Below are 22,864 nucleotides of genomic sequence, written 5' to 3'. Positions count from 1 at the left end.
TTGCATTAGTTCCCCTAATATTTGATCAGTTAAGTAATGCACTTAGAACCATCACATTTGACACTTCCATTTGTTCCTAGTCAATTCAGAAAGCAAACATTGACTCTGCATTCCAGTGCATTTAGATAATTGGTTTGGAGCCCCTAAACTCGAGATGGATTGAGCTGAAATTAAATACAAATAGGCTAATGGTATAACTAAAGATAATAATTGTTGTTTTTGTGATTTTTCCTTATCTCTCTAGGAAGTTAATTGAGCACCAGGGAACGCTGGGAGGGTAAGTGTTTTACTTCATTATATTTCTTTAAAGGGTATCGCGACAATGCGACATTGGCAGTTAAAAAAAATAGATTTAAAATAAATATGGTATTAAAGAAGTTACAGTGGAAATAAAAAAATCCTGTTAGTTTGCCCTCAAATGTTTAAAACTATACAGGTTTACTAAAATTCATATTGTAGGTCACATAAATTGAAAATACTGTGACAGTTGCTTAAAGTCTACCTGGAAGTATTTTTTGCTTATTTTGCTCTTGGTGAGCCAAAACTCATTTCCCATTGATAGCCAGTACTTCACATTTACATGTATAATTTACTTTATTTAAAGCTTCATTCAACAGTTTAAATTGTTTGTGTTTTTATATTTTCTTGTGTCTGAACTTTTTGGAATAACTTATATCGGCAAACTTAACTTTTTGGGTTAAGAAAAATGTAATGTTGCCTTTGCACCTCAGTCTAGCCTTCTCCTGATCTATTTCATGTTTAACTGTTTCTTTTTTGTGTTCAATTTAATGAATTATTTTTAGAAATAAAATGATATTAATATTAGTCATAATTTGTTTTGTTTCTGTACAGAATGCCCGAGGAAAGAGTCAAGAAATGGATCAATCAACTTCTAGAAGCTGTCAAATTCTGCCATGATCACAATGTAAGTTGACACAAATGAACTTGTTGACCGGAATATTTTCAACTACACTCACGTATATGAAATCTAGGTGTTGGGTTTGAGTATAGCGGTTATTCCTGTTGCTCATTTTTCTTTGGTGCTCATATGGGATATGATCAGGCATGCAACGGTTCAGCTGATCCGCTGATTTCCCTCTTTTCTTTTCAAGTAGAAAGTTGCATGTCTGTATTATCTGTTCCAAAAACTTGCCTTGCATCTACATGGACCGGGCTTTTTCCAGCTATGCACATCATCTCTGGAATTTTTTGCCAGACGAGTTAAGGGACACATCTGCTTCATCATCTTTTGAAACGTCATCTTAAGACCGACATGTTGCTTTTTAAAATTTAAGTCTTTCGTTTGAATTGCTAGCGACCGGCGCCTTTGAACATTGAATGGTCCTCCAGATACTGCACGCCATATCAATATTTCTGTTATGAATATTATGAACAGTTTGTTGTAGCTAGACCAATTATTAGTTGTAGGCTCTAAATCCAATTTAGACCACCAAGGGCACGCTGTTCACAAAATTAATCATGCTTAGATCTGGGGACCATCATTGCTGAATTGCAACCTATGAGAAATCTTTGCTGGGCAGCACTGTGTGTTTTTCTCAGAGTGCTGGGCGAAAGTTTGTTAGTTCTACTTGTAGGAAGGCCCGCCCAGCACCGCCCACCGTAGCTACAACACTGATGATGATTATTTTTATTATTACATTCCTACGTTCCTATCATTGCCATACTAGTAACAACAGAGCCTATTGCTTATCGGAAGTGACCTCGTCCAGGCTGAAAATTAAGGTTTAGGGTTAATTATCGTCACTAGAGCTGGGGTACAATTTACTAGTGTGTTTTCTTATTGCACTAATCAGATTTTGTGCTTGACATGTTTTAATTTCACTTTGACACTTTGATTAACTCTGAGCTGTGTCAAACAAAAATTGATTTTATGAATGAAGGGCCATTCGTATAACTTTGTTTGGTCCATTACAATCTGCGTGCATATGACAAGTAGTAATTAAACTGATGAATAAAAAATTAAATTTTTAAATTACAATGCTTTTCATTCTTGTCATTTTTTTGCCCCCAACAGTGTATTCACAGAGATGTCAAACCAGAAAATATTCTTATCACAAAAGATGACATGCTGAAATTGTGTGACTTCGGGTTCGCAAGAATATTAAGTAAGTATCTAGAGTGTAGATTACAAATAACACATTGTGTGTTTGGTAACTCTAACCAAGGGCTATGCATAATAAATACTGACCTTTATGGATTGGAACCTGCATTATGCCTGATCAGCAGAGTGTGGATTCGAGCAAGACACATTTACTTATCGCTTTTAGTTTTTACTTGTTCTTTAATGTGTGAAAGAACCCAGTTTTTCCATTTTGATTGCCTGCAGGTTGTGGCACGGCACCTTGTTAATCGTTAAATGGTGCTACAGTATGTAAATAAATGGTTCTTGTGATCTGAAGATAGCTCTGCATACCTTGTAGAAGAAAATAAAATAGCACTTTGAGCACTACAAAGTGCTAATCAGAATTCTGTATTACACACACAATAGCGTCAAGGAAGTTCAAATAACTTTGTCAAGAGTCAAATTGGTCAACATTCTCAGTAAGCTACGTGTATGGCATGAATAGCATGCCGTTTGAAATAAATAGATGTGAAATAGCAGATATTTAAATTTGACTGGTCATGCTTCATTACCGACTCTACAGTGGGAACACAAACAGTTAAATGTACAATTCTCCATTCATGCCATTAGCAGATGACGTGTTTGTATGTATCCTGGCGTTGGTTGTCATAACTCTCCCCTCTGCCGGATTAAAGTTGTCAGACCGTTGTATGAGAGTGAATTATGACATAGCAGGAACCACACTATTAGACTCACGCACCAGTGCCATTATACACAAGTCTTAAAATAACATTTTGCACATTTTTAGTAGTGCTCGGTTCTCTCACTGCAGCTCCCTGTAGCCTCTGTACATGGCTCTTGTCAGTATTTTTTCATACAAATTAAATGGAGTGACTTTTATTACCAGTTTGAAAAGCCCTTCCTTTATTAAAACGCATGTAGATTCAGCTGAAATACATTCTAACAGTTGCGGCTTAAATCTTCCTAATATTTGGTAGTATGTATTAAACAGGGATGATATTCTTCCTACTTCAGTCTGTTTTCTAATTTTGTATCCCTTTTTTAAATAAAGCCTATGACGCGTGTACATGTACATGTACATGTAGGTCAGCCCTTTTTTTCCAATGAGCAAATATCATGCGCGATACAATGACTTGCTGGTTTTGAGTGAATGCACAGTTTCAAATTCCACAGCCGGAAGCGGGTGTTGCCATGTTACATAGATTGGGGGCACATTTGCACAGCTTTCATTGAATGTGTACATGACACTTTTAATGTACACGGCTTTGCTCTATAAAACTAGCCACTGAAGTATTTGACATACCATAGAGCAAAGACCCGCTCAGCAACACTGGCTGTAGTCTGAGAAACGGCTTAAGCCCCTTTCACACGACAGCAATTTAGCAAGGGTCCCTTGCTAAATTGTAGCATGGTTGTAAAATTTTACAAAACGTACCTCGTGTTAAAAGGATGAACAAAAATCTACTGTCCAAGTTCTTTTGCAAAATCTTGTCAAATATTGCTACATATTTTACAACCATGCTAAAATTAAGCAAGGGACCCTGGTTAAGTTGCTGTCGTGTGAATATCACTTAAGTTGATGGGGATGAAAGCCTAGCAGTGAGAGTCCTTGTACAGTGAAGACCTGAAACCTTACAGTCTCTCTGTACTGGAGAATTACAGTCTGTCTGTAATTTGCTGTGCATTGACCCTGGTGTAACGATGTTTATTTGTCCATCTCCCTGGATGCTCTGTTGACAGTAATTATAGCATTCAGTCTCCATTATTATAGAGTGTTGACTCAATCAGGCCATGTGTTTAGAAACCAGACAGTATTTTTTATTTTAACAACTCATCAAACACATCCTCAGACATGGCTCCTCTTCTGTGATTTTTTATATCACAGTGTTGACCCTCCCGCAATCGCCCCTGCCTGTAACATGTACTTCTCAAAAGTTGTATTTTGAGTTTTACAATAATGTGATTCAAGCACTGCAAACAGCTTTTGATAGAGTGCAATGTGAAGATGATGATTGTCTAAAAGAAAGCACATGGTCCCTATATTAACACAATGACGTTGTCCCCACCAAAAGGTCGGAAGTTTTATTTAAGTCTATCTGTTTTAGGTCTGGAAAAATTGGGAAAGCAAACATAACCACTGTGCAAATTCATTCAAATTTTGTTCTCGTCAAATTAAACTAAACTTGTAAAGCAAGAAAATAATCACACAAAAATGATCTAGGTACTGCAGAAAATCTTGTGTAATCCTGTGCCTTCTCAACATGGTCAAGGAGTGAACAAATGTTTAAATGTGTTTGAGTATGATTTATTACATTGCTATTTGAAGTTAGATTTGTACGTTGATCCCCTTTGCTTTCCTAATACTATAGTTCAAGCTTTTCCACTACCGATCTCTGACTTAAACATTTTCATCTTTGGTTAAAGGCAGTGGACACTATTGGTAATTACTCAAAATAATTATTAGCATAAAACCTTTCTTGGTGACGAGTGATGGGGAGAGGTTGATGGTATAAAACATTGTGAGAAACAGCTCCCTCTGAAGTGCCATAGTTTTCAAGAAAGAAGTAATTTTCCACGAATTTGATTTCGAGACCTCAGATTTAGAACTTGAGGTCTTGAAATCAACCATCTAAATGCACACAACTTCGTGTGACGGGGGTGTTTTTTCTTTCATTATTTTCTCGCAAGTTCGATGACCGATTGAGCTTAAATTTTCACAGGTTTGTTATTTTATGCATATGTTGAGATACACCAACTGTGAAGGCTAGTCTTTGACAATTACCAATAGTGTCCACTGCCTTTACTCACCAGTGTATTCCCCACGATGTGCAATAACAGTCAATATTTTGTTTGGTCACCATGGTAATTAATCAATACATAAGTGAATGAACTTCAATTTCACAGTGGGATGCGTGGCCTTGACATTGTTGTTCAGTTGTGTACCCATATTGTACATGCCTGGCTATATTCATAATATTCAATTATTCATGAGGTTGATACACAAATATGTTACAATAGGGCCCTATGTGTTTTATTTTAATCAGAGAAATTGTTGTTGGTAATTTTTTTCTCTAACAGAGAAAAAATCTGTTCTTGAAACTGTTGAATCAAATAATCCTTACAAATTATCCTTTTGATTTTCAAATAGGGATCTTTTTGTGTACAAAATTAATAAAAATGTACTTGTTTGGAATATTTAAAGTTTTATTTAAATATTTTGAATGCATTAGGTACAGGCACATGTACATAACAGTAAACCTTGGTACAATACCCATGGACACATCTATATTGAATGGAACTTGTGAGCAAATTAAACTGCCACTCTTAAGACCTACCTAAGTGTGTTGTATGTTGACACAATGCCTCTCTGCTTATGCAGGTCACTAGTATACAGGCATGACATGACAGGCTGACAGGTACATAGAGCCTGTCCAAAGCCTGGTGCTAATGGGGACTTAATGGACTTACACAAGGTCTTATTATGCTAACCATTTTGGGATGGACATTTAAATACTTGTTACTTGAGGAGAGCTCTGACAATTTATGGCTTTACCCTTACACCAATATGTGATACGTACACCATGTACACTCACTGACATGAAGATGATCACTCTCATTGTATTCAAACCCAGGACCACTGTGTTTGAACCAATGACCATTGTATTCTGCAGCAGACGCCCTAACATTTCAACCACTGAGACACAAGAAGGGACAATGAAACAAGAGGCCAATGTTAAAGCATAGTTAAAGGAACACAATGCCTTGGATTGGACGAGTTGGTCTTTGAAAAAATTTTTAAAAGTAGAATACAATGATCCACACACATTTGCCTTGAAATTACGTGGTTTTCCTTTTACTTTGCGAACTAACCCTGTCGGCCATCCATATGGCCGACCGTGATTGTCGACGAGGTAAGAGGAAAACCACGCAATTTCGTGTGATACTTGTGGATCATAATATTCTACTTTTAAAATATCTTTCTAAGCAAACGGTTACAAGGGCGTTTCAAACACCAACTCGACCGATCTAAGGTAAACGTGTTCCTTTAACTCATGTTACTAGCAATGTACGAGTAAAACCAAAAGTAATATTCTTGATACAAAATGCCCAATCGATCATCACATCAATTTAAACCGAACTTTGGTAACTTAGAAAGGGACACACACTGCCTTTGATTGGGCGCTTTGGTGTAGCCAAAAAGTTTGTTCTACAAAATGGCAGCCTGTTTTTGTCCACACAGTTACAAGGCCCAGCAATATTCATTTTATAACAAACGCTTTTTATAGTTTATATCACGTTATAATCCAAGTCAATGTGTCCCTTTAAGTTAGAGCATTGAACCGAGTGGGAAACCAGTTATTTTCAGTAACCTGGGGTGGATTTCACAAAGAGTTAGGACTAGTCTTATCTCAAGTTAGGGTCAGTTACTCGTCCTAACTTAGGACTATCCATTTCTAAGTTAGGACTAGTCCTAACTCTTTGTGAAATCTACCCCAGTGCCCAACTTTTATAAAGCAATGCATCATTTACAGAGGGCACCAGTAACAACTATGTGAATGACATGGCATTATGACCGGTAACTCTAATCAGCTTAGCAAACTGCAGCTTTATGAAATAGGGCCATTTGCGCAAGCTTTTATGCCATAATTGGCGTCACTTTTCTGTTTGCTTACCTATGGTATTGGGATGCAAGAGCTGCTGCTACACGAGATAATGGTCAACATATGACATTGCTTTAGAAATAAATTGGCAATTAAATAGTTCCTTATGTAACATTCATAACAATTACCTACACGCAGCTGTGTTCGTTTCAATACCAAGATGTATGTAATGTATCTGCAAGGTTAATTATTTTTGCATGACATTAACATTTATGTTATAAAAACATACCGGGTCACTTACAAAAGTCCAGTGTGCACTGTATTCTTCTAAAAAACAGTTGTTATTAAGCCTATTTTTTATAGTTTCTTGTGTAGCATACCTTAAAAGTTATTTTGTTTGTTTACAGAGGGCACCATTTTTAAGGGTGCAATTTGTTGAAAAATACATGATAAGAATCTTGGAATTGTTATCGAAAACCCACAAATTTATTTGGTGCACTTTTGAACACAATATGAAAGGTGAAATGAGCTTTTAAAAAGTGCAATATAAAAAAGCACACTTTTTTATATTGCAAATCTTTTCGTTCTGATGAACAGATGCTTTATGAGAGTTCACTACACCTTTGCATCATGTGTAGAATTGTAGCAGTCTTAAAGCTCCGTAAAATGTGTTAAGCCCAAAATTCCCTCAAGATCACGTTACAAATATATTCACTCTCGTTACAAATATATTCACTATCTAGAATTATTTTTGGATAGATGAGTGGGGTTTGTAAGATGAGATGTGGTTTCTGTAAACAACAAGTGCACAGTAGGCTCACTGTAGGCCTTGGCTTCATCCTTTCAATATTAACGGGCTTGCATTACACAATGCATCATATCATATCAATCATGGTTGCTATGGCAACAACCAAACACTGCTCACAACACAGGGTTTTTTAATCAATATTGGACCATTCATAACAACAGGATGTACGTATAGTAGTAGTAAACCTGTAGCTGCTAGCTGCTTGTTGGCGCTCACTCTCCCTGGCCCTCCTCCTGCCCCCCCCCCCCCCCATAAAAAATTAATAATTATAATAACCACAAAAGTTATAACATTTAAAAATAGAATAATATTTAAAAATAGAATATTATTTAAAAATAATTTTCATTCAGTGATCGTCATTATACACCAGTGTTTACTCAGGAATTTCATATTGAAACAATATGTTTAGTGATTTAGTGTTTGATCGCTAATTACCAGGAAAGTAATAAGATAATTTGAAGGCCGGAAATCCATGTGTCCATCATGCGCCATGCGAAATGCGCAGTGGTCAATGCGTATAAATTTAAGGACACGCCATGCATTATAGCTGTAATGTGTACTGTGAATATCTGTATGAATGATGTGCATTGCTTCATGGTAGTATTTTATAAATTAGACGTGACATACTGTACTGCATGTATGTTGCTCTAGCTACCGGGCAATCTTGGTAGTCGAGTTGGTAAGACACTGCTCTAGAATTGCAAGGGTCGTGGGTTCGAATCCCACCCAGGTAATATGCCTGTGATATTTTTTCGCAGGACTCTGGAAAGTACCGAGTATACAGTGCTAACACACATCGGTGTATGGGTAAAAACCAAAATTAATATTGCTCAAGCAACTTAATAAGATTTTCTCTATGTAGGGGCCTATATTCCTTACATAATTAGGATGCAGCAAATTGTTGTGTCTATTTTGTATATATTGTAAAACAATTTTAAATTCCAAGGATCTATGTGTGAGTTGTATAAAACTAATAATTAATGTAGTTCTTTACGTGCATTGTTGCAGATTATAATCACTCGGTGAAATCTGGCTCAATTACATTTCACTCGTCTTCACGTCTTACAATTAATTAGTCCAGATTTTACCTTGTGATTATATTATGTGACAAAAAAACATTTACAGTTTCCCAAAAAGAGGGAAGGATTTCGTCTAGAAACTTTGCATAGAAAGAAATTTAGACTGAACTTATTTTGTGCACACTGAGAATGCTGTTATTGAGTAGCAAATCATAAGTTATGAGTAGCAATTGAATCTGTTTGTGTAGCATTTTTCTCTTTATGCAAGGGAAAGCGTTTAATGAATTGCTTTTGGTATTCAAATTGTTCTGGCTTTTATGTTAACGTCAATCCTTGTTTTTTTTTCTTCTTCAAACAGCGGGTCCGGGTGACGACTACACTGACTATGTAGCTACACGGTGGTACCGATCACCAGAGCTCCTGGTGGGTGATACCAAGTATGGTCCTCCAGTGGACGTATGGGCCATCGGGTGCGTCATGGCTGAAATGTTGACCACTGAACCACTATGGCCGGGACGGTCAGATGTAGACCAGCTCTATCTCATCCGGAAAACACTAGGTAACAACTACTGTAATAACTTGGATGCTGTTTGGTTTTAATTCTCAGTACTTTCCCCCTGTGGAAAAAAATCCACAGGCAATTACTCAGATGGGAATAAAACCCATAACCTTTACCATTCTAGAGCAGATACGAGTCTTTTTAAAATGTAACAGAGTTCAATACTTAGCTGTTCAGACCTTTCAGTCAGACCAGGTATTGTTTTTGTCACCAAAGAACAAATACCAAGTTTCTAGTTTAACTTCTTACTTTTACCCGTTCATATAGATCTTGTTCTGAGAATCAACATCTTTTTTAAACTTTTGTTTTCTCGTTTCATTTCTTCAGCCATCGATTTCACCAAACTCTTCCTAACTTAAGATTGATCTTAGGACTTAGGACGAGTCCCAACCCTGCGCTGCAGTATGCAGACCATAAGATTAATCCTAAGTTAGGACGAGTTACTCGTTCTAACTCGAGATAGGAATAATCCCAGCGTTTTGTGAAATCGGCTGCAGATCATTTAATTCAAGGGCATACAAATATTAAAAAATTTGGTTTGTTTGTTTCTTTTCTTCAGGTGATTTAATTCAAAGGCATATGAATATCTTCAGCACTAACGCCTTTTTCCAAGGTCTCCCACTCCCAGAGCCTAAAGTATTAGTAAGTATTCATACAGTCAGTTTCCCTTGTGGTTTATTACTTGATATTTGACATTAATTCACATCCCCTTTTAAGGAGATCCTTCTGCTGAAATTTGTCCGATATAGAATCCCTAACATTATTTGGCAAAGTTATTGCAGTCGTTTGTTGACATTTTCAAAACAAGAAAAGTTCTTATCATGAAAGTTCATCTGTGTTGGCAATTGGATATAATTTGGTTTTCAGTGTTGTGATCAAGAGTTAAAGCCATTGTACACTTTCGGAACAGGAAGTTCACAGATTTACAAATAACTTATAGGGTTTAAAGAAGGTAATGGTAAAAGACTTCTCTCGAAATATTAATCCATGAAATGCTTTACTTTTTGAGAAAACATTAAAACAATTATCAGTTCTCGACTACGAGAATTACGGATTTATAGTAGACACATGTCATGACACGGCGAAACGTGCGTAAACAAGGTAGGGTTTCCTGTTATTTTTATCCCGACTCCGATGATTGATCGAGCCTAAATTTCCACAGGTTTGTTATTTTATATATAAGTTTTGATACACGAAGTGTGGGCCTTGGATAATACTGTTTACCGAAAGTGTCTAATGGCTTTAAACCACATTATAAGAAAAGTACTTGTAAGTTTTCTTTCATTGAAATATAAAGGGATGCTCAACAATTGATTTTAATCAAATTTTGTCTCCATTTTAGGAGCCGTTGGATTTGAAGTTTCATGATTCTCCAGATGCTTTGAAATTTCTGAAGGTGAGACACATTTGTATATTTATCGTGTCTGCTTTTGATTCCATTCTCTCCAAGGAATTTTTTGCACACTGCAAACCCAGCTGAAACTCAATGGGCCCCATCCCCCTGGCCCCCTTTGTCATTGATGACCCTCATTGGAGGTTCTGTGTTCCAGCTTCTACTTCTACTTCTACTTGAATAATCAGTAGGGTCCATAAGACAGGATGTAAGCATGAGCTAACTGGAAGTGTGGGGTGGGGTACAAATTGTCAACTGCCCAGGCCTAAAATCACCTGCCAGCGATTTCACAAAGAGTTAGGACTCGTCTTATCTTGAGTTAGGACGAGTAACTCGTCTTAACTTAGGATTAATCTTAAGGTCTGCATGCTACAGTGCAGGGTTGGGACTCATCCTAAGTCCTAAGATTAGTATTAAGTTAGGAAGAGTTTTGTGATATCGACGGCTGGATGCCATGGCCACTGTTGCCCCGGTCTTGGCCTTGGTGCCCCATCAAAAGTTTCCCATAGACTTTCAAGTGCCCTTTGCAAAATGAAAATGACCTTGCCCTCGCAAAAATGAAATTGCAGGCATGAGTTTCAAAAATATTTTATGCAGGGATTATGGGTGTGTTCTCATGAACAATGTATTGCTCAGCCATAAAATATGCAAATCCAGGTGGTGCTTTTGTGTATGGCTCCATTCATGGGTTACCATAGTGTTATTATTGGTATTTGTTGCATTCATATATTTATACATATGTTAGTGTTTGTCTTTGTTTTTCATACTTTGATATTCTGATATGCTTATTACATTTTGTATCCTTTTTAAAATGTCATCAATTTTCATTGACTCTTTGTTTAATGGTTAGCGTTTAATTTGTTTAGAATATAGTCTTAGCTGTTTTAATCTGTTAATTATTTAAGTTTTGTCTAAGCATTGAGTGTTTTCCCCTGTTTATCAATTTAAAGTGTACTTTTACAACAATTGTATAGTGTAAAGTGTTTATTCCAAGATATTTGATGGAATTTGTGTCTTATGTGTTTGTTCACCAACTTATTTGTGTCCCACTAAACAAGACAGACTGAAAATCACCCGTGTACAAATAAATTCACACTTGTTTTTATATTATTTTCCAGCCCTTCACATACACTGACAATTTTGTTTTTGCGTTTTTTCTTTTAGTCCTGTTTAAAAATGGACCCCCAAGCAAGACTTACATGTGAGCAGCTCCTGAAGTTGGATTTTGTGCAGGGGGCTGGTGAGGAACGAGATAAATCAGAACGAGTGGCTAGAGGGCGCTATGGCCAGAGGGCACAGGGTCGATCCAGGGTGAGAATTAAGAATGTTATTGTTGGTTTCAGGCATGATGTTCTTCAAGTACTAATCTGTTTTTTAAATATATTTGTTTTCAACCCTCTGCAAATCAGTAAGACAAATTAAATAATTTCAAACATCTCTACAATGAATGGTTTATATCATTAATTTGATAGATTTTTTTTAATGAAGACTTGATATCATAGAAAAATAGTCTTCCATCGACCTGTTTTCTCAATATTCGATTAGTCTTGATCAAGGCTGTTTTGCGTTATCCCTTTGCTAGGCAGTATTTATCCACACATGGAGAGGGTTATTGTTACAAAGTTGCACAAACCCAAGTCCATGCACGATTTTTTTTAATGAAGACTTGATATCATAGAAAAATAGTCTTCCATCGACCTGTTTTCTCAATATTCGATTAGTCTTGATCAAGGCTGTTTTGCGTTATCCCTTTGCTAGGCAGTATTTATCCACACATGGAGAGGGTTATTGTTACAAAGTTGCACAAACCCAAGTCCATGCACGAAGTCTTGATGAGACACATGCACATTGAGTTTTGGGTCAATACACATGTACACTTGCATGAAGTCAATGCACAGAGTCCATCTAGATGATACAGACGCACATGGGGCAGGCACATGCTAAGCGAGGGAAAATGTGACTGAACCATTATTATGATGTTCGGACAGCGTGTCTTGATCAAGGCTAATTTTGCAAGAGACCAGCAGCCGATTTCACAAAACACTAGGATTAATCCTATCTCAAGGTAGGACGAGTAACTTGTCTAACTTAAGATGGGTTCAATGCGTCCTTACGTCTTTGGTTACGGAACTGAACTCATCCTAGGTCCTAAGATTACTGCTAAGTTACGAAGAGTTTGGTGAAATCGACGACTGCACATTCTATTCTTCTTCTTCCTAACATTCATGCATTTCATTTCAAACTAAAACCAAGTTGTGTTTTTTACCCCCATAAGATTACATGTAGTTAGAAGTCTGTTTCTGTACCATTTAACATTAACACCATTGTTTCATATGTCATAAACCATCTATATTCAATCCATACATCAGCATCATAGATGGTACAATCCTAACCCACCGCCACCACCACCACCACCACTGCCACCACAGGTAATGGGACTAATCAAAGTAGTGTACTCATACCTCTTTGCGCATTATGTCTGAATCTCCCTGCTCGGTGTACTGCTAATTTACTTTAAAGTAACGTGTTTATATTCATCTACTTTACATGTTTGAAGTTGTAATGTCTGTCATTTCCTATAGGATTGTGATTCAAGTATGATCAAAATAGTTCAATTGAATGAATTTTTTTATGTTTTTAATGTTATTGTTTTGCTTTGTTTGCCCTCTGCATTGCCTATTTAGTCCTGCTGATTTGTGGGAAATATTTTAAACCAACCCTTTGTCTTGTCTACATTTCTCTGTATGTAATTTTCAGTGGTTTTCATTATTGTGTTGGCTCAAATGATGAAATGGAAAAAGTAGTATCTCTGCTTGTATTACCTATAAACTGATGTACATGCAGTATTTACAGTAATGTAAGTGTATGAAATGATGTTGCTAATGTTGTTTGCATGACTGACCATTTCCCTTCCGCTACGTACATGTTCATACGCATAATTAAAGTAACTTACATTTCATTTTGCATGCCAGTAATGCTCATGTATATTTAATTGTTCATAGTTCTGTATGAGTGTAGGTTAATGCATGTGACTTTGGAAATTGTAAATTACTTCTAGTGTAATGCATGTTTCACCAACAAGCTTACATGCATAATTTAAGTTTGATTTCCAATGATTTCCGTCAGGAGTTAAAAGGAGTTGGTACACTAATTTGTTTAAAGGAACACGTTGCCTTGGATCGGTCGAGTTGGTCTTTGAAAAGCGTCCCGTGACCGTTTGTTATAAAATCGATATGGTTAGAAAGATGTTGTAAAAGTAGAATACAATGATCAACACAAATATGCCTCGAAATTGCTTGGTTTTCGTTTTACCTCGTCGACAAACACGGTCGGCCATTTATGGGAGTCAAAACTTTGACTCCCATAATGGCCGACCGTGTTCGTTCGCGACGTAAAATGAAAAACGTGCAATTTTGAGTGATACTTGTGTGGATCATTATATTCTACTTTTAAAACATCTTTCTAACCATATGCATTTCTTAACAAACGGTTTCAAACGCTTTTCATAGACCAACTCGACCGATCCAAGGCAACGTGTTCCTTTAAAGAGAGTACATGTACATACATGTACTCGTAGCTTCCAGAAACATGCATTGTATGAATGACAAGTCAATGACAGGGTGCTCTATTTGAAGGCAGTGGACACTATTGGTAATTGTCACAGACTAGCCTTCACAGTTGGTGTATCTCAACATATACATAAAATAATAATCCGGTGAAAATTTGAGCTCAATCGGTCATCGAACTTGCGAGATAATAATGAAAGAAAACAACACTCTTGTCACACGAACTTGTGTGCGTTTAGATGGTTGATTTCGAGACCTCAAGTTCTAAATCTGAGGTCTCGAAATCATATTTGCGGAAAATTACTTCTTTCTCCAAAACTATGACACTTCAGAGGGAGCCATTTCTCACGATGTTTTATACTATCCACCTCTCCCCATTACTCGTCACCGAGAAAGGTTTTATGCTAATAATTATTTTGAGTGATTACCAATAGTGTCCACTGCCTTTAAAATGGTTTTAGGTTTGTTAGGTGGTCTTCTAAATGTTACAATATTTAACTAAACAGGTGTAAAGAGACAAGATTGATCCTAAGATAGGTATCAGTTTTAGTTGATAAGCCAATATTTCCATGTTCTTATGAAAAAAATTGCCATCTCACTGATTATGAAAACTTTTTTTCACCATTAGGTTTAACATTATATGTTATGGTATAACGTCTACGGGAAGTTCATAGAGTCCAATAAGGGCATTGTATCTGTTGCCCTGGTAGTGACCTTGATGTCTTGAAATGATGTCTTAATGAAGAAATGTTAGATTAAAGGAATGTCTGTTTGATTTGACTCCACAGAATCACTTCTACAATCTGCCTCAGTTGACCAATAGCAACAGCACTATGAATGCAGCCGTAGCGGCGGCTGCATCTCCTGCAGAGACCAAGGTGACAATCAAAGACAAGGCGGACAAGCACAAGCTGGACAAGCATAAATCCGACAAGCACAAGTCTGACAAGTCAGATTATCGCCACTTACCCAATATCTCTAACTTCTGAAATGTGTGGTCAGGCCAGGGGCCAGTACCCATAGCTGCACCTTTGCCCCAACCCAACCCCCTTCCACATCACCAAAAGAGAAAGAACATGCTCCCAATGTATTCCGATCTGGAACCTCTGCAACAACCTCCTAAAGTTGAGGAAGAGCCTCAGTACTCAAACTGGTATGCAGACAACAAAAAACCTGCAGCGAAACTCTGTAGCGAATCTCCTGTGTGGTCCAAAGACAAACAGGCTGGAAAAGGAAGCCATTTTAGGAATGTAGAATGGAGAGGAGAGAATGTACAAGCACATCAAGTGTTGTCTGACTCGCCACATCACCACCATTACCCATTCCCAATACCACACCAGCCACACCCTCATCAAGGAGATGCACAACCTTCTAAACTCATTCCAGATTACCTCAGGAAAGAAAGCCGGAGCGAGTGTGACTCGGCATCTCCGATTGAGCCGTCGACTGATTCTAAAATGCTGAAGAAACTGAGTACAGAGATCCTTCATGGCAGACTTGAGAGCCGCAGTGATTACAGTCACTCTCCTGCATCCATTCAGATGCACGAAGAACGGGGAGCTCAGCGGACTGCTGGATCAAACATCTCTGGTCAATCAGAGAGCAGCTCACGCAGGAATGCACACGCCACCCGACCCTCGCTTCCTAAGTTGGAAGGAGGCATTGCTACTAAGCAGTTCAAAAGGTGACAAATGGTTCAACATTGAGGACGGTCGGAATTTCTTCCTTTTTATAGTTTGTTAAAGAATACAAACTCAAGCAGAATGGCTTTTAAATCCTTTGTAAAACAGACGCGTATGCCTAAGCTTCTAAATTACTGCCCTCTATGGGTGAAAACAAATCAGTGGCAACTCATGTTCAAAAGGTTGTTGTTTACGGTTGCAACATTTACTTCACATATAGATTTCACTGTTTGCACAGCGAATGACAATTTTCACATTAAGTTTTGCTTTAAATTTTTAAAAAGAGAATGACTAGATTTGTACAAAAAAATGTTCTAAAGTTACGTGTTGGCTTTATCTTTGAGAAGAAAAAACAAGTTTTCAATTTGCTTTTCAGTATTAGAAAGTTGTACTCTTGTGACCTTAGAAAAAGAAAGAAACTAAAGAAATGATACCCAGTTTTTCTACATGTACAACAGTCATCTAGGATCACATTTAATACAGAAGTAGTGGACTTTGAATGGTTGTATGATGGGATTTCTAATTTGATTATGTTAAAAAGAGAATATTATGTTACATGTCTTACTCACTGAAACACTGAATATGTCTTGCAAGGTTTAAAACAAAATTATCTTCCTTGTAGTCTGTACTGTTGACTTGTTCTAAAAAAAAAAAATTCAAAGGCAATTTGTTTCCACATTGTTTTCATTAACTGCTTGGCTGAGCAAGGTCCTGACCTCAATGATGTTTTTCAAGATCTAGAATTGGTACCTGTAGTCAAAAGAACCTTTCTACATTTTGGGCCCAGAAGCTTGCATTCATTTGTGTGCGATTTACTCTTAATTCAAGGCCAGTTAATGCACTATTTGCAATCATTACTACAGAAATTTGAATTTTGTATAAAAACTTGACTTGCTGTTACTGGCTAAACTTATTCGCTCCAGGCTTCTGATAATAGTTAGAGTCTATCTTTTTTGCTTGCTACCTGCGGATTTATGCTCGGCAAATTCAATTATGTAGTCTCATCATTTTTACCACTTGGTCAATGGTGTTATCTACCCCCATAAACTGCTCCATACAATCTATCACAGATACATATTGCATTGTGAGGAAAGTTTGTCAGTATAATGTGCACTCCCCACCCCCTCCCCCCTTCCCGGTCAGAAATTTCCTAGAGAGGTGTAGGTCTGAACCCATCCTTGAACTAACCCCTTGCCTGGCCTAAAAAGCACATGACAGATTACTACTGCCAAATAATTTATGTATATAATGTGTTGATAGTTACATTAAGGTGGATATGTTGGTAAACCAACATTGCTATTTACTGGGAAGAGAGAACATTGTGTTCACAGGTTTTATGACTTTGATTTCACATTTATCTGAGGTATTTTATTATGTAGAAGGGGTTTTATATGTCCATAGCTGTGTAAAGTGAACGGAGGGGAGGGGGCGTCACTTGTGAATCTCTTTTAAGACAGAGATGGAGTACGTGTTACACATGTAAAAAGGATGTTTTGAACTTGTAGGAAGTTGTATTTTTTTCAGGACAAATAGTGATGGAAACTTATAAATGGCTTCATATTTCAGATGTTATAGTATTGTAATATCTCAACACGTGTTTGGGTATTAATTTGAAGGCATTTGGTCTGGTATCAGATCACACTTTGCTGCCAACCATGAAATTAATAGGGACCTAAAAAATACATTTGGTTATGATAAAACGAACATTTCTTCAGCCAACCTTGGTAAAAGAATGATTATATCTTTCTTTTTTGTGTGTAAAAATTCTACTGCCTTACGTGTGTTATGAGTTGTGCACTTCTGTAGTTCAGTTCTTTTGACGCTATCTCAATACGGATCCTCATGTTGAAAATCATGGGTCGTACCGTATCTTTTCGATATTATAATGTTATAAATACACACAGTAATTTCTGGAGGCTTAACTCAATGATGAGTTGTCACTATTTAATTTAGAAATCATGACGAGAAATAATTAAATGTTATTTAAACTGTTTCCGTAAGTGTGAAGTATTTGATATACTTTTAAAAGAAAAACAGTCAAATTTTAGTGACTGTTTAGTACTCAAAAAAGATTTTATAGAAAAAAAATTCTGTATTGTATTGTTTCTATCTGTTTCTGATTTTATAGTACTGTGACTACACAATGTCAGTCCGCCAAAACACAAACATAGTGATGATTTTCTTTGGGAAACTATGACATATTCTTGTAATTAGCTGTTGTTTTTTTTGGTCGTTGCACCATGTGTAGCTGACAAGATGGCTATCAACTAAAAGATATGCAGTCTGGTGATTTCTTTCCTAAACCACAGCAAACTGTCATGTTGGATTCACTTTATCAATGTTTCAATGGGTTAAATACCTAATAAATTCAAGTCCTTTTTCTTCCTGTTTTCTCAAAATGAAACTTTCCCACATCAACATTTCAATTTTGGTGATCAAAACCAAAAAATCTAAATTCAATTTAATTTATTTGCTCTTTATTAGATACCAAAAAGGGTAAACCAAAAGCCCCAACAGAACATTAAAAACAAACTATATACAATTACAAGAAAAAACACAGCGAAATGTATGTGTTTAAAGAAAACAAAAACAATACAGGTCAGCTTGCGTTTCTTGATTACTGCGCTTTAAAAAATGTTCATTTTTTGGGGTGAAACTATTATTAGCTGTTGGATCATAATCCTTATCGTGGCACTGTTAAGTTGAGTTGGGTTAATTTATATTTGTCCATCTTTGTGGGTTTTCTGTCCTAAACGACCATAGTGTCACGACCGATTTGACATTGGTTTGATCAGCACTGGGTATGATATGATAATATTGTAGATTTTTTTGATTGGATAATTTGCATGTAATGTACAGATAAAAATAATGTAGCCTTAAATAATAAATATGACAGAAAAAGTTATTTAGAAGAACTGAATTGGGTTTGATGTGTGGTTTCATGAGTAATTTATGAGTAATGATGATTGTTTAGTTAAGTTCCCAGTGCCTTTTCCCCTTGCAGTATGTAGTATTGGATTCGACAAACAATGGTTTGTTTTGATTTCTATATGTTTGATACAGGGCCCAATTTCATAAAGCTGTTAAGCAGAAAATACTGCTTGACGAATTTCTTTGCTAAGCAAAATACATGTAAACTTAACGTCATTTTGGCTCGAAACCTGTTTCTATGAAGCAATATTTTGTGTGCTTGGCAAGTTTTTGTGCTTACAGGCTTTATGAAATTGGGCCCTGCTGAGAATAATCAAGGAAGAAATAACTATTAACAGTGTCTCTTCAAAAATAAGCACCCAAACGACTAAAGTTCCGAGACAACAGTAACGGAGGCTCTCACTGCAAAATATTTATAACTTTATTTACAAATTCTATCAGTTTTGTTAAATCACGGGTGAAAAACACAAAAAACAGACCTAACCAAAACCGAATCTGAAAAAAGTGATTTTTTATTCGTGATGGTCAATGTTTGTAAACAAAAGCTCTAATAGTATTATGTAATAGGCCTATTACAAGGTGAATGTAAAGCATGGATGAGGTTTCTTCCGTGATGCAACTCATCATATTGCGTCTCAGCCTAATATGTATAAAGGGAACCAGTTAACGTAATGCCAGTCACCACTCGTGAATTGAACACTAGTAGTAAAGACTAAAAGATGCAGGCTAATTCTTAGCTAGCGTTTATGCATACTAAGCAAACGAATCGTCTTCAGTTTTGTTCCGGTTTTTTTTTTTCTGGTGCTGGTTCTGGAGAGGTGGAATCTGCTCAAACTCCACATTGGGATGTACACGTGCATGTGACTGAGCAGCAATGTTAAAGTGGGCCCACTGATGATGTTACCCGTGGCCATTGAAGTTTACACTCAAAATACCAAAATGTTGATGACATGTGCTTGGTGCTTCAGTTTGTCGTCTGCCTGAAGCTCGACTGTAACACGTTGCTGAAGATGGGTTTATAGGCCTACTCTGTGGAAATTCCTTGACATGCTGCTGGATCGGAATGTAGACCGCGAGGGACTCGCCACTGTTGACCATTGAGCGAGGACATAAGGTAAGTCAATGTTTATACTCAATATTCAAACTGTTTCATTTGCAAATCTCTAACAAGATTTCTTGAATCCTTGTTTTCAATTTCCCTTTCATGGAGGGGACGTCAAATATTTGCTTGCCTCAAATTTCCGTTGGGGATATTTGCAATGATGAATGCATTTATTATTTTAATCACTAAATTAATTGGACTCTTCAGATTTGTTTATTTTGTGTAAAGTTTACATTAGTCATATTTGAATTTTTCTGCCTTGCAACTTTGTGAAATTTAAACGTGTTTTTACGAGTGTGTATGTACGTTGTTGTGAGTGACGTCGGGCTGTCTTGTGTTGGAAATTTGATTAACAACTACCACTTCATCGGTACTTTCATCCAGTTTCAGTTAATTTTCCATTTACACGCTAATGCATAATGTATCATTAGCCCAGGTTGTTGGACTCCTCCGTTGCACACTGACTGACGTCCTACCAGGGCTAATGTATCATATTCTTTAATACTTTTTTTTATCAGAAAGGACACGGTCAATGTTAACATTAAAAACATGTAATGATCGTAATTTAATACCTCATAATGCTGTATCCAGCAACAGTATAAACATTGAGTTATGGCTCTAAATGTTTTTAAAATACAAAGTCATATATTATTACATTAGGTGCAGTAAACAACCTACAATAGAAATTTGGCTCATAATGGTTGGATCAACACGATACCGCCCTCTATAATTAGCTCTTTGTGTGCTTTATAATTATATAGCTCTATGGAGTAGGACAATTAATTTACCACTTTGTGGCTTGTGGCGAATTATCGCCAATGTTTTCACGAACGGCTTTAGAAAAACGCTTATTGTTTTTTTTAGGTTTTTTGTTTTACTGACGAACAGTCCTATAAAACTCTATTACATTTAACAAGTAACTGATATAGCTATAGTTTATTAATAATATTATTGCATGACCCATCTTGCGCTCAAATAACGGCTTACAAAACTGACTAAACCAACAACTTTTCTTTAAAAAAATTACGAACACATTTAGGCTGACGGGTCACATAAATAACTACTTGGGGTTCAGTAAACAAAATAAATGGTTAAAATAATATAGCCGCAATACAATACGGTATACCGTTAGAATTGACAATACCGCCCTCTATAGTATGTCACCAATGATCGCCAATACTCGCGAACTTCTTCCCTTGTAGCAGCCTTGAAATGATTGAAGTTTTACTCAAACGCTTAGGGTGGACGGTCACGAGTAAGAAACTTGTGTAACTACTTCATCAATTATCCATTCATTATTGTTTGAACAGTTATCCACCCCGTGCTCAAGTTGTCTGTAAGTGATAGAGGCTATAGGCCTAAGCATGGTGATTTAAAACTAAACGTTCAACAATTCGATCTTTAAAAAATGAAAGCACACATTTTTTTCCATGTTTCAACTAATATATATTTTACTTTACCTGAATATTTCATGCTTATCGTACACCGTCAAATCGATCAGAATTAGTCGATGAATCAATAAATTAAAAATCTGATCAGGATAAAGTGAGCACCCAGCCAGCAGCGCCTGCATTCGATTTGAACAATAAGACATTAATGTAACACATAATATGTCGTAGCAAATTTAAATCGCACAATATAATAATTAGCACAAATCATTATTGGTCGTAGTAAACTCAAATTGCACAATACAATAATTACCTTTGTGTTTTACAACACCCTTTCTATTTTACAACCAAAACACTGAGATTACAACGCAATTCAAACTGAAACCTTTGGTATCTAAAATAAGTAACATCTTGTTGGTAAACGCGTATTGATATTCAGAAGTTTGTACACAGTTTGCTAGGGGAACCGAAACTCCTGCCTCAACGGCACGACTGGCAAGTCTAGGAGCTTGTATGCATCTTAAAGGAACACGTTGCCTTGGATCGGTCGAGTTGGTCTTTGAAAAGTGCTTGAAACCGTTTGTTACAAAATGCATATGGTTAGAAAGATAACTTAAAAGTAAAATATAATGATCCACACAAACATGCCTCGGAATTTCACGGTTTTCCTTTTACGTCGCGAAGAAACACGGTCGGCCATTTATGGGAGTCAAAAATTTGACTCCCATAAATGGCCGACCGTGTTAGTCGACGAGGTAAAAGGAAAACCACGCAATTTCGAGGCATATTTGTGTAGATCATTGTATTCTACTTTTACAACATCTTTCTAACCATATGCATTTTATAACAAACGTTTACAAACGATTTTTATAGACCAACTCGTCCGATCCAAGGCAACGTGTTCCTTTAAGGGTCGAGTCCACTTGTCGGTGTGAACGACTGGAAAGTCTAGGAGCTTGTCATCTCAAGGGTCATGTCCACCTCGTTGGTGTGAACGACTGGCAAGTCCAGGCGCTTGTGGTCATCTCAAGGGTCAAGTCCACTTCGTTAGTGTGAACGACTGGAAAGTCTAGGAGCTTGTGGTCATCTCAAGGGTCAAGTCCACTTCGTTAGTGTGAATGACTGGCAGGTCTATGAGCTCGTAGTCATCTCAAGGGTCAAGTCCACTGCGTTAGTGTGAACGACTGGCAAGTCTATGAGCTTGTTGTCATCTCAAGGGTCAAGTCCACCTCGTTGGTGTGAACATAGCGTTCGATTATTTTTTTATCCTCGTCTTGATTCTTGTTCTCTCTTGGTGAGCATCCACACATGAGACCACAACACCACATGCCGCAGTTGTAGCTACAAATCTTCATTTTGTCTGGGGGTTGACTGCTAGCAGAAGGGTCACGTCGCCCTCGGTCGTTGTCCACACCATCTCGAAGCTCTTTCAATTGTCTTTCAAGCTGTATTGGGGATCATTTTATAGATCATTAGTTTGGAACTTATCCTAATAAATGAAGAAAAATCATGTAACAATTACATTGAGTTTATCTTTAAGGCGTTGTAATGTGTAGATCTATGCGTGAATACGTATCTGGATTATATGTGGTTCATTTATAAACGTTTTTGTGTCTGCTTTTTATGTAATGCAATTAATAAGGTTTTCCTTAAGTCCGTACTTTTTAAAATAGTTATACTACTGTGCAAGGAGAAAACCTTCACGGAATAC

At 36.9% G+C, this 22,864-nt stretch overlaps 2 protein-coding genes across 2 annotated transcripts in view; one reads left to right on the top strand and one right to left on the bottom strand.

Annotated features, from left to right (window-relative positions):
• LOC139948161 (cyclin-dependent kinase-like 1) overlaps positions 1–18,274 on the top strand; it is a 32,006-nt gene extending 13,732 nt beyond the window's left edge. Inside the window, exons 4-11 of the mRNA XM_071946222.1 lie at positions 245–277; positions 853–925; positions 2,036–2,126; positions 8,891–9,091; positions 9,651–9,733; positions 10,434–10,487; positions 11,649–11,795; positions 14,839–18,274. Of these exons, the coding sequence (XP_071802323.1) occupies positions 245–277; positions 853–925; positions 2,036–2,126; positions 8,891–9,091; positions 9,651–9,733; positions 10,434–10,487; positions 11,649–11,795; positions 14,839–15,039 (883 nt within the window). The 3' untranslated portion in view covers positions 15,040–18,274. The remainder of the gene's footprint in view (positions 1–244; positions 278–852; positions 926–2,035; positions 2,127–8,890; positions 9,092–9,650; positions 9,734–10,433; positions 10,488–11,648; positions 11,796–14,838) is intronic.
• Positions 18,275–22,021: 3,747 nt separating this feature from the next.
• LOC139948140 (gamma-aminobutyric acid type B receptor subunit 2-like) overlaps positions 22,022–22,864 on the bottom strand; it is a 42,573-nt gene continuing 41,730 nt past the window's right edge. Inside the window, exon 20 of the mRNA XM_071946188.1 lies at positions 22,022–22,598. Coding sequence (XP_071802289.1) covers positions 22,347–22,598 — 252 coding nt within the window. The 3' untranslated portion in view covers positions 22,022–22,346. The remainder of the gene's footprint in view (positions 22,599–22,864) is intronic.

The sequence above is a fragment of the Asterias amurensis genome, chromosome 1 (assembly GCF_032118995.1).
Source record: "Asterias amurensis chromosome 1, ASM3211899v1".
Lineage (NCBI taxonomy): Eukaryota > Metazoa > Echinodermata > Asteroidea > Forcipulatida > Asteriidae > Asterias > Asterias amurensis.
This window is presented reverse-complemented; position numbering and strand designations above follow the sequence as displayed.